Source organism: Triturus cristatus, chromosome 2_2, assembly GCF_964204655.1.
Source record: "Triturus cristatus chromosome 2_2, aTriCri1.1, whole genome shotgun sequence".
Lineage (NCBI taxonomy): Eukaryota > Metazoa > Chordata > Amphibia > Caudata > Salamandridae > Triturus > Triturus cristatus.
The window spans coordinates 486186323-486199712 of record NC_140582.1 but is presented as its reverse complement, the minus strand read 5'-3'; the positions used below and the strand labels follow the sequence as shown (position 1 = coordinate 486199712).

General features: G+C 42.8%; 1 protein-coding gene across 2 annotated transcripts in view; it reads right to left on the bottom strand.

Moving 5' to 3' along the window:
- INPP4B (inositol polyphosphate-4-phosphatase type II B) overlaps positions 1–13390 on the bottom strand; it is a 2419090-nt gene that overhangs the window by 2034327 nt on the left and 371373 nt on the right. For both annotated transcript variants that reach the window (XM_085641585.1, XM_085641586.1), the window contains exon 4: positions 11485–11601. In XM_085641585.1, the coding sequence (XP_085497711.1) occupies positions 11485–11601 (117 nt within the window). The remainder of the gene's footprint in view (positions 1–11484; positions 11602–13390) is intronic.

The following is a 13390-nucleotide window of genomic DNA, read 5'->3' as shown; positions in this document are numbered from 1 at the left end:
TTGGCTTGTCTGGGGACACAAAGGTCTAGTGTCAAACCCTTTGTGAGTGTGCTCAGGCAGAGGCTTTGTGATGTGCAAGAGTGATAGGTGACAGCTATGCTCCTCCTATGAAGTCAGAGATGGTTCATCCTGTCAACACATATTCCCACTTTGTCTCACTGTCTGAGAGCAAAACACAAAGACCAACTGCTAGCTACACCTAGTCATGTAACCAAGGCTGCAGGCTGGAAGCACCAAATGGTTGAGACAAGAAAATGTCAACTTTCTAAAAGTGGCACAGTCAGAATTGTGACTTAAAGTCCAACATTACCAATAAAGAGGGTTTAAAATTACAATTCTTTAGATACCCAACTTGAGATTCCCCCTTGCCCCCAATTGAAAGTTATCACTTTTTTAATGTAATAAGGTAACCCAATGTTATCCTATGGGTGAAGTAGGCCTTGTTGTAGTGAAAAGCGAATTTAAGAGTTTTTCACTAACAGGACATGTAAAAGTACCTGTCCCACTTTTAAAAAACACGTTACCCTCCCCAATGGTATGTTTAGGGCCTACCCTAGGGGTAACATATGTATTATAAAGGAAGATATAGGTCAGGCAAAAGGTTTGTTTTCCCAGGTTGGAATGGCAGTTTAAAAGTGCACGTACAGGCTACTATTTCAGACCTGAGATGCATTTTAAAGTGTACTTAAGTAGGTGGCGCAATCAGTGCTGCAGGCCCACCAGTAGCATTTAATTTACAGGCCCTGGGTACATGTAGTACCACTGTACTAGGGACTTACAAGTAAATTAAATGTGCCAATTGGATGTAATCCATGCTTAAAGGAGAGAGCTCACAACCTTTAGCACTGGTCAGCAGTGGTAAAGTCCACTGAGTCTTAAGGCCAACAAGAACAAAATCAGCAAAAATGGAGTAATAAGGCAAAACATTTTGCGGCAGACCACCCGAAGGCTGACAGGTCTAGCAAGTAATATGTTTGCAACATTGTGCTGCAAAATGTAACACAGGCTACATACAAAACCGTATTCCCCTTCTGAATAGGCATAGCTCATTTGCTACACTTCTTCTTTGTGACACTTGGATTTTTTTATAATCACCAAAACTTAAGTGTTGTAACATTGATGGCAACACCCCCACTCTGAAAATTGTTCCAGCACCACTGATTGTGTTGCTTCTTATCACATCCCCACCAGTACTGTTGTATACCACTTTTGTATTGCCCCCACAACATGACGTGCCACTAATCATATTGCACCAGTATGTCTAACACACTTCCACAATGTCCCTATGCAAAGCAACAGGGGCGGCTGGCCCATAGAGGGCGCTGGGGCGCATCCTCACTAACTTAATCAGAAAAACATGAAGAAGTTGCTTTTTGCAGCTACAGCAGCAGAAATGACACACATGTCACTTTGCATGCTTTCATTTCTATTGTCTGTATGCTGTGAGGGTTAAGTGCACATGACAGGGGTAAAAAGGAAAGTACTATTAGCAGAGTTCTGGGGACTGCGCATGTTTGAGGGGCGCTTTACATCTCAGCTCCCTTCAAACATTCGCAAGCCATAGACATGCTCCGCATGCCCGGATCAGAGCAGCATGTCTGAAACCTGCTCGGGCGGATGGGCATTTCAGACCGCTATCCAAGCACCCTATCAGAAGACAGGTTGGAGTGGGGACAAGCAGGTTTAGACCCAGCCCTATATTGACTTCTAGTCTGGAGTTCAACAGACCCACTTGCAGTTGGATAGGAGCACACAGCTCAGCCTGCCAGACTCCGACATAGCTATGGAATTCTAGCAAGCACTAAAGGTAAACAAACCGAGACGCTTGTTGACCGTATATTATAAAAGCATCGGATCTTCTCTGTAACTGCAGTAGGTGCGTTTCGATGTTTCACTCATAGCATTCTCTCCCTCTAATCATGTTTTTATTGTTACCATGCACCAATAACAACCCGTGCGTGGGACATACTCCGACTTTCAAATCGGAAGACACCTATTTTAATTCCTGCACTCGCCTAAATTGAGTGATTCCAGGCAAATGCTCTGCTTCAAGTTCCATGTCTGATAATGAAACCGGAGAGGCGATTTATTTTTCACAGACAGTAAACAGGAGTACAGTTTAATTTAATTTTTTTGTTGAGCCTTTTTATTAGATTGTTCCAAAATCCTAAATGATGTGCCCTTTCCAAGCAGACCTGTCTGCACTTTAGTGGTACTTCCATATTCCTCCTGCCACCACTGCACCATCCCTTCTCTCCTCTTTCAGCAAGAAACAGAAAACACTTTTCATTTGTCAGTACAGTATATTTACAGATTTGTCAGTGCCATGAACCCTTTGGTGTTTGCACGCTCTGTCAAAAACCCTAAATTAAATTGTATAAACAAATAGTATTAAAAAGCAACATTCCGGCTGGGATAAGATGTTAAAATATAGACTTCCATTGAGATTTGTATACGTATCTGACCTAATGGCCCCAGAGTTACATACTTTTAGAATACTTGTTCCAAATCACATACAGGAAAGGGCAGTGATGACATGCCAGTGACAAACTGTGCACTATAAAAATGGTAACAACGACATTACTGCAAATATGAACGAGGGGAAATGCCCAGGTGTTATTACTTGGCAAAACGAGTTGCTATGACATAAGTATTTGTAGGTCATAACGGTCGCCCACTTGCGACTCTGAATGGTAACATGTTTTTGTTACCTTCTTCAAGGATTTTCAACCTTGAAAGATGAAAGGCTGAGTGGATAAGGCAGAATCAACAGATTTGTCTTGCTTATGCATACCAAGCAACCAGACCCAACTTGTGCATTAAAGAACTATGATGTCCACTTAGAAGAAAAAACTGTAATTACATTTGAAACCTTTTAAAATCATCCTTTCACTATTGAAATACCCCAGTAAAATTGTGTGTGCTTCAGGTGTTCTAAAAGGCACCCCAGGGCTACACTGCAGGTACAGATTTTTTAACAACTCGAAACATCCCAGGGATGCACTGCTAGTGCAAAGCTTGGTTTTCCAACTCAAAAAGTTAGCCGATGGCTGCACAGCTAGTGTAAAAAGTGTTTTTCCAATTCAAAAAAAATGTCCAAGCCCAGGCTGTTTTCAAAGTTTCTAGAAAGAAGACCCCTATAAATCCCTTTCAAGGACATGGGGATTGTTCACTTCGCTTACTAAATTGGATCTAAGACATGTACTTTCGCCACCATTTTCCAAGTTCACCAGCCCCCACTGGCAATGCACACATTTCCTGCCACTATCCTCATAGCCCCCATTGTGTAGTCATTTCCATGTAAGTATCCACAATACTTCATATGTAGAACATAATTTCCAAGGGGATGCGACCTAAGGGCTAGAGCAGTTCACCTAGAAGCTGGGGAACCAGGTTTGAGTCTTGGTGTTGGTTCAACATCCAGTGATTTTTGGCAAATTTCTTAATCTCCCCGTGCCGAACAAAAAAAATGAATGTGTCTGTCTGTAACACAGCTTGGGCTCATGTAAAGCGCTCTGATACCTTCGGGTCTACTTTGTGCTCCAAACTCCAAAGCAGAAAAAAAATTATGACACAGTTCACAATGCCCTTAGTTTGCAAAGTGCCTCTGGAACACCTAGCTTTAATGTGTAATGTACTATTTACTGTTCACTTTGTTGATAGAATGCAAAAAGCCAATGCCATGAAAATAACAACAAGTTGACAATATGCAAAGCACGCGTGCAATGACACGTTTGTCACTGTCCAAATATGTAAAGCACTATTCCTAAGCAAGTATCTTCATTTTTGCCGGTTCTTAGAGAACCATGTGCATGCAGATGCACTCACTTTTCCATTGTGTAAAGTGGCATTCCCAAGCAGGTTTCTACATTGCACCCAATATATGAACAAACATTGCCATCCCAGTATCTACATTGCGGCCTCTCAACGCATCGATTGGCCTGGCTGGGGTCCTTTTGTTGGTTTTGAGCAGAAACGGCTGCAGGCCTCTAGAAGTCAGTTTCTTAGATCCATGATGCCTGTACTTAGAGGTTTGTGGTGAGGAATGGGCATGAATATCCTCCACTCCACAGTGCACGTCATCAGTTTGCTTTGCCTATAAAGATGTAGACAGAGGACAAAAGACTAATCTCCCCTGCATTACATTCACCAGATAGTGCTTTTTTCCTATTCATTTTTTCTGTACAGACAGGAAATGCACTACTATGTACTCTTTGCAATATAGCAAACTGTGATATTCTTTCTAAAGAGCAACACTAGAATTGCACCATGGTGAGGGCTGGTCTGACAAGAAGATCCGTTTTGTTTAAGAACTGCAATAAGGTGCCACTGAGACCCCAAGAGGGCATAAAAATAAACATTACAGCTCACTGCTTCTCAGCCTGGTATATATACATGAAGGAAGAGGAAAGAGAGCATGTGGTTATCGAAATCTGGTTGCAAGCCTGTCAAGGTCTTCTGTAAACCTTCCACACCAAGGCCCACAAACATTGATGAAAGCCCACTTTTTGCGAAGAAAAACTCATAAACATAGTGCGAATGAATGTAGAAATGCCTCTTAATGCACACTCACAAACATCGAACACAACACTTCACATGGTTCACACTACGAACATCCAACATAGCCCCGATATGCCATATAGGCACACAGGGCTCCAAGTAGCACTTCACAGTCCCCAGCCAGCAGAGCCCTTTAGTCATGCCTGTCTGAATGCATATGTAAATTCTGCACCTCCGACAAATATTTTAGTCAGGCCTCCCACCACTCTTATCAGAACATAGCGCCAAAGACGCATAATCAGGTAAGTGTTGCTATCTTAGCAACAAACACATTTCAGGGTAAGCAGCGATTAAACATGCAACCTTATGGGCGGAAATAAATTTTTATGTCTGGGGGGCACACGAATGAAGCCACTGATTTTTTTACAGAAACTCTCTTAATATCTAACAGTACATTTTGTTCCCTCTAAACCAATATGGACTTGGACTGCATTCTGCATTGAATACACAGTCTCCACTCGCCTAACAGGATGGCAGGAGACTACCATGATTTTGGTCAATGACAAAGCCTACAACCCAGCCTTTTCTACAAGGCCCTACAAAAGGCAGAAGTGTGTGGGGAAATGTTTTCAACTCATAGCTTTAGACGTGAGGGAGTATCACTAATACAACGAGGAGAAACAGTTGAACAGGGGCTACTTGTTCTACAGCCCATCGCTCTTAAAAGAGACGCACGTTCTTGGTGGTATTTGAGATTTGTATTACATATTTGGTAGGTTCATGAGCAAATAAAAAACATAATTGCTTTAGAATGAAAATTCAACTCCAGAGAGAAAGGGGGGCATGGATGGAGGAGACAGTAGACTAGTTGGTACAATCAGTGGGAACATGCGGACGCTGTAGGACTTGTACTCTTGCAAGAAGAAACACAGGTAAATCCTTTTACATTGCCCACAACATCCCGAACACTGTATCCAGATCACTGATGTGAACTCTCATGAATTTACAACCTATCACCGAAGAGAGGTGAGTAATCTAAAGCTCCAAAGGAATAAGTAAATACACCCTGGTTCTCCTGCATAGAGAGGACATGAAAATAAAATATGTCTGGTAAAGCGAAGACGTACTCAAATGCTCTTGCAAAATGACTGATTTTTCCACTAGACTCTTCCAGTATAAGCAAGGATTTTCTGCTGAATTTACATACCGCCCCATCTCGCTTCCAATACATGTGTACATATCGTTTCCGTAATGCTCAAAGCCTCGCCTCTTTCTTATATATCCAAAGAACACACAATTGAGACTTTATTCCACAGCACATTTAGGGAGTGGAGGCTGTAACTGGAAGCCGCGCTCTGCGCGGACATTAATGCAGTGGAAAGTGTTCATGGGGCAGAGCCTCTTGGGCCCAGGGTGTTTTTTTTCCAGCAGCAGGAAAAAGTGTATTAAAAAAACACGTTCCAACTACATGCCAAATCCGAGAAATGAAGAGCAAGCAACAAAATGGTACAAAAGGAAGAGATAAGAAAATAACTTTGGTCAAGAGCACACTAATTGACTCTATATCTAGTTTATTAATCTAGACAGATTTTATCAAAATATTTGGACTTTCCTGCATCAGAAATGACCATGGACCCTAATGGAAGCAACAAAACAAAAAATACAACAATACAAATATACATAAATTGAACATGTGCAGAACGTCACAAACAAGAAAAGACTAATAAACACAAAAAAGTTAACCCCTAAACAAACGTATAATTTTCTGTTAGTGTCCTCCTAATAATTTCAGGACGAACCACTGGAAGGAAGTCCACAGAGCGCGCTGCGACTCAACAAATTATTGTCGGACTTTCTCAGCACACTCAACGGTGAGTAACCACACTGTACTTATTTTCAGGGGCTCCTCCTTCAAAACCGGGTCTACGCAATTGCGTTTCGGCCATATATTTTCCTCGGCCTCCTCAGGACAGGGTTAATACAAAGAATGTACACAAAAGTGGTAGGGTGGCCCGATGGACGCTCCTACGTGCGGGTCATCCGGGTCCCCAGATACCCACAAGGGGTGCCGACCCTTCCTTCACCAGGAAGTCCTCCCTGCTTACACTGGCTGGCAACGACTTGTATAATTTGCAGAACGATTACTACTTTAAAAGAAGTCCGACTAAAAAGTCCGGAACACACAGCCACTCCACTCGGCAATCCTTACGGCGCTGGTCTGCGTGGACCCGGATGACCCGCACGTAGGAGCGTCCATCGGGCCATCGGGCCACCCTACCACTTGTGTGTACATTCTTTGTATTAACCCTGTCCTGAGGAGGCCGAGGAAAATATATGGCCGAAACGCAATTGCGTAGACCCGGTTTTGAAGGAGGAGTCCCTGAAAATAAGTACAGTGTGGTTACTCACCGTTGAGTGTGCTGAGAAAGTCCGACAATAATTTGTTGAGTCGCAGCGCGCTCTGTGGACTTCCTTCCAGTGGTTCGTCCTGAAATTATTAGGAGGACACTAACAGAAAATTATACGTTTGTTTAGGGGTTAACTTTTTTGTGTTTATTAGTCTTTTCTTGTTTGTGACGTTCTGCACATGTTCAATTTATGTATATTTGTATTGTTGTATTTTTTGTTTTGTTGCTTCCATTAAGGTCCATGGTCATTTCTGATGCAGGAAAGTCCAAATATTTTGATAAAATCTGTCTAGATTAATAAACTAGATATAGAGTCAATTAGTGTGCTCTTGACCAAAGTTATTTTCTTATCTCTTCCTTTTGTACCATTTTGTTGCTTGCTCTTTATTGTTCCTTACCCAGGTATTAAAAGGGTCAATTGGGTATCACCCTGTTGTTTGCCAGAAATCCGAGAAATGGCCATCAGTCCTGAAGTGGAATATGATTTTTTTCAGGGTGAATTGGTATATTCATTCAAATCCAGTTTTATTTTTGTTAAGAGAAAAGTTAGAGAAAAAAATAATTTAATCCCACCCACTGAATTTTTCGTCTGGCACCTCTTTCTGAGGGGGTAGGCTCACACCATTTGGTCCTCTCTACACACTACTTTCTTCAAAGTAAATTGCACTGCAACAAGTATACATTTTATGAAATCATAAGTAGTGTTAGCGACAGCGTTGTAATATATTCGCCATTGTGTCTGTGAAAATGTAAATTAAAAGCATAGCAGTGAAACACGAAAGTCGATTTGGCACCAAAACACAATACTGTACCTTAATCCCACAGGAAACTACTATTTAAGAGGACTCCTCCTCTGGCTTAGACCCCACTATCACACTCTGCAGCAGATACCAAAATACTACACATCACATTTTCTTTTTGATCCTGAAATGTCAAACTTCCGTAACTGAAAGAAAGTAAGGATGCTGTGCTTCCTGATTGGATATTCTTACACAGAACATGCACAGGAGGATGAGGTCTAGACAACATAATGGGCTATTGTGAGAAAGGTTTCACATAGAATCGGTGATATCGAACATCACAGCAGGGGTAAAATCTGCAGGGCTGCATAGGGTGAATGGAGGGAAATTGTGCAGTGCCATATTTACAGACTTTCATGCTTTTTATGCCATTGGCCCTATGCATGCAAAGAATTGCCAATTTAGCACGATGTTAACCATTATGCTCTTGCATAGCCAAGCAACTTGCACCAGATTCAGGGGCGTAGCTTGGTCAGCAATTTTGGGAAGTTGTGAGGTTCAGATTTTCCAAAAATCAGCTGACATATAATATTAAAGTACGTAATATGACAGGCAGGGTGCATCAGAGGGGCTAAAGGGGCAGTGGACGGGTTCGAAATGAGAGAAAACTCAATATTTTGAAGACTTTTTAGAACAGAGAGAGTGTGTGTGCGTTTTTATCTGTGTGTATGGAACACTTCCTGGTGAAATCCGACAGACACTTCGCCATACCCGAGTGCAAGCACCTGGACCCACCTATTTTCCCAAAAATACATTTACTAGAGGGGTGTAACACCCCAAAGACCCCCCATGAAACTATGGCCCTGAACAGATTTATACTCGAGGTACACCCTCCACTCAAAAATTGTGCGCAAATTACAACTGGTCAATGGCAGTGCTTGAAAAGGAAAGATCGAAGTGCAGGCACTTTTCGTCCCAGAGTACCTGTTTGCTGCTGAGGAGTGCCTGAAATTATTGGAGCAGTGCTGAGAAGTGCCGGTATTATACCTTCCAAACTGAGTACCTGGCAGTACCTGTCCATTTAAAGCATATTCTGCGTATCCGTTGTTTGCACCTGGCTTCATTTTTTGCCAGGATTTCAGGCACAGCCCAGTGACTCTAAATTCGTAGAGCTGGCTTAGCCTGGAAATCCCGACGCGTGACACCCCCTCCGCTTCCGTTATCAGTGGGGTTGTTGCTCCAACTCACAGTCATTTGCCTCTTTAGTGACGTCAACTGTCGACGTGCAATGACTCTATCCATGCTCAAGATAATCAGCACTCGGTTCCACCACTTCATCGTGCAAAGCTTCCCCCAAGAACATTAATAAATCTAGGGCTGTGCGTCCTGTATGACCTCCGAATCGGTACACGAGGGTTGTTCTGTAAGTGCTGAACATAGCAAACCCGAAGCTGCAGTATTAAGTAAACAATGAATGCTGCAGCTGTGGCTGCAGGGGGGGGGTTCAGATGTCACTCGGATTATTAACTTTATCATTATACAATTAATGCTGTGGGTACACGCCAATGAACGCGTGTGTAACAATATGAACTATGACGTGATAGAGAAAACACATTCACAATATTGTTCTAGTCTGTGAAAATGTAGATGTCTTAGTGCGGCATTGTGCTGACTGGTACTTTCTGAAATGTGGTGATGCCAAAAATAAGTGCTTTAGAAAATAAGTCAATAAGCGTATGTTGGTCTTTGACTCACTGTTGCACTCACGTTACTCCCCAGCAGCAGCCCGTCAGGTACACGCGTTTGTTAAAATGCAGCACCAGGAAGGTTGTTTGGAAAGTGCAAGAAAGCAACCATCTGTTCAGGACTATTGCATTATGGGACAAAAGTCCACTGATCCTTCCAGTATGCACAGGGGTGTCAGCAGCTCCCAACTGCTGGGATTTACCAGGGGAAAATGCACAGTAAATAGTGACGCATGCGGCATCAGGGAAACCTATGTGAAGCAGGCACTGACCGCACTTATCTCACGCCTGGTGTCTATGCCTCCCCGCCATCTGCTCCCCTTGGGATCAGGGCACATATGCTTTGTGCATAGGAAAGTATGCGGTCCAATAACAGGGATTTAACAGGCTGTTCAATAGCAAATTAAAAGAGCTTCTTAAAGGGGACAAAGCGTGTTTATTTCGACCATTCTTCAAGTGCAGGATCTTACGCTCCTGTTTTTGGAATGACTGGTCTTTTGTATGTTTTTTGCATTTGTATTTTGACGCAAACTGCAATGGATGGTGTATCTTATCAGTTTAGGAGTCAGTGAGTTTCTTTTTGTAGGTCCGTTCCATCTGAACCGGCTGCAATGCACGGTCTCGGGTCCGACTCTAAAAGGCAGCCAAGAGAGAGACGCTGAGTGAGTGAATCTGCAAGGAAAGGGAGGCGCTTTGAGGATTCTGTAGAGGTTCTCTGGGCAATAAAGTGGTGACTCGGTCATAAATTAAATTATAACTCAGAAGAAAATAAGAGGAGAAGCTGGACAACGGTGGGGTCCTTTTTAACTAATGAGAACAATTATATGGCAAATGAGGCATGCTGAGTGTCAAGTATGTTGTGAGCGAACTGAGAGGAGCTGCCGAGCAAGCAGAGAAGGCTTTTGGGCAACCAAAAAGAGCTGTGGCGGCAATCAAGAGCACACTATACTCATAAAACAAGCTTCCTCACCAATGCAAACATACTACATGAATAGCATATCTGTTCTGAAAAACAAATGAAACTTCCCAAGCTGTTACCGGCAGCACGAAATACTAACAGCATTATTTCTGCAATAGTTTGGAAATACTTCCTATCCCAATCCTCAGAAAAACGTCACAGACGGGCTTTGAATGAAATGAAAAACAAATCTAGACTCTCCTTATAGGTTATGGCAAAGTAAATGATCTTTATCAATGTTTTAAAAACACAGTGAGAGAACACCCTTGCCCTCGGCCACAAATGATGGTGAGGAATACATTTAAAAAGAAGTGATCCGTACACTGTAGCGGCGCACAGAATGTGTGGCTCATTTGTAGCAGATGATCTGAGCAAAGGAATTTGGTCACACTCCAAGAGAAATGCACGCTTGCGTGTGACCTACATCCCACGTGGCGTACTACAGCGAGATTGATGCAGACTCCAGTGTTTGATAGATGGAAGTTAAATATGACATGTCGTAAATGTCCTCAGCGCCCCAATCAGCAGGTGTTCACAGAAACCAGATGGAAACATGATTCCAGCTTATTTAGTGTGCATTGGCACCCTTCTGCAAAGATGCACGAGGTCAAAAACAGCAACGACAAAAACTATCATCATGCACCACTTACACTCAAGGGGAGCCTCGAGTGTACACATTTCTTTCGGAGATATGATAGTTTTCATGCTGTCACTGATGCCTGTCTACCAACAACCAAGCTCACGCAGACTTCTCCCCTCTCCAAGATCTACCATAGTTTTGCTGTTTAAGTCATAGCCTTGTATGTGCAAAAACAAGTATGCAGAAGTAAAATAAAGTAACCTTTGTGTTCACCAGTGCGGATTTATGTGACCTCCGGTTTCAACACAACACAGGGATCTCACGAGAAGCCAATCTTGTCTAAATAAGTAAAATACATGCCCACCCATAGATACACAAACCACAAACAAACATTCATCCCAGCAGGACACACATTTACTTGCAGATCCCAGCACCCACACCCACCAGACACATATACATAAACAGAAATACACACAGAGGAAGGAACACAGACTGTCCCCACCCGGACACACTCACATGCAGACAAGCACAGACAGACAGGAGTCCTACTCACGGTTTCTGGAGACTTTCCCTTGACATCGTAGACCGTCAGCTTTATTTTCGTCTCCTCATAGATGGGATAGTCCGCAGGGAACGTCACGCCAGCCAGAAACAGCGGGTCTCTTGTTCCCTGTGTTGCACAAGTAAACAGCCGCGGTTAGGGGGCAGCAGAGTTCTGCAGCGGACAGACAGAAGTGCAGACTTTTTTTGAAAGTCTTATTTTCCATTTCAAAGAAATATTCCGGAACTGTATGCACGATCAAGATCATAAACCGTAAAGACAATATCTCAGAATGGAAAACCAAGTGCAGCAACCAGCTAAGAGGACAAAGGTCATAAGAAATCCCATAAGGGGTCCTGCAGAGGTGTTCAAAGCCACCAACTTACTGAAAACCACAGAGGGTGCGCCTCTCTCTGACACTTCTCCATCCACCACACTGCTGAGCGCTGCGTCTCATCCAGCAATGACCGCACTAGGGCTTGCATTGCACTCTACATGGAACCCCTTCCCACATAGGATAAAAGGAAATCAACAGCTTCCAACCATATACCCTACACGATCTAGCGTGCTAGCCATGCGGGCAAGCACTTCACCGCCCCTGAGTGCTGTATAATTCCTGCAACATAATACAGTACAGCACTGTTACAAATCATGGATAGCGGATGCATATGCTCACCAGTACTTAGTGGCACTAGAAGAAGTAAGTACAGAGTACACAAGTTCATATGGTGGTAACAAGTCCCTCTCAGGCAGCCACAGTAATCTTTTCTCACTACTGCCAAGTGTTAAAGCAATTTACTTTGTGTTAGACGGCGCAGAATTGGTTTCTTTGAGCCTGCCTTTCATGGATGATCTCGGTTTGGAAAACATCTCGAAAAGCAAGGCACGATCACATTTTTTACAAAACTACTTCTGACAATCAACTTCACCTCTTTAACCAATTACTGATTGCATCAGCTTAGAGCACGAGCCCGGGTTTCTTCTTTCATTACTATATGTGTCACTCGAATTAAACTAACATGGTGAATACAATCGTCCATTATTGCAGATATTTTGCAAAGTAACCAAACCAGCTAGCATCAAGGTGGGTAGAAAGTGACTATTCGGTGATAATAAGCCACGTAAAGCACCAGGGACTCGTAGGGACAGTGAAAATGCTACAAAATGCCCCACAGAGGTTCCTGTGGTGCAGAAATGCATTAATTTGATTCCCAGTATCCGACGAGCCCCCACTGTCAGACAGAACCTAAAATGTTTAATGGTGAACACTGCATCCAGATCTACCCAAAAGAGCACAAATCGTAGTCACAACTTTAATCCTGGAATAAGGCTGTAGTCAACTCTCACTCAAAGAGGAGCTTGGGAGCTACATCTAGTTTCCTGCAGCCCTCCACTATCACTGATGCCCCATTATACGATGTCCTTCGTCCCTTTTGTCTATAAATGTCAGTCTGCCTAGCTTCAACTTTATTACACTATGCTGATAAGAGAGTCAGTGACATCATTATTAGCAGCTAGGATATACATGCCATCTACAGGTTACCCTAGTGAAACCTGGGAGGGTTAACTTTAATTTTCGGAGGTGGAAAAACAGAGTGCTACTTTCAACTAAATACCAATTTTTTGACTAGAAAGCTAAACTCAGAACTTCTCAGCCTCTCGGGAATACATGTACAATGTCTTCCTCTGTAAACAAATTGAAAGGATATGTATTTATTTAGCAATAAATAAACATTCAAACGATAAATGCTAGACATAGCAATAGAATCACAATAAAAAAGAAAATTTACAGTTTGGATGCGAATAGATTTTTTTTATTTAAGATGAAGAATAGGTGTTGACTGAGAGGCACAAAAGAGGCTAGAGAAAGGACGTGGCAGGACCGCCTAAAAAGCACTTATGAGAGGCCCTGACTGCA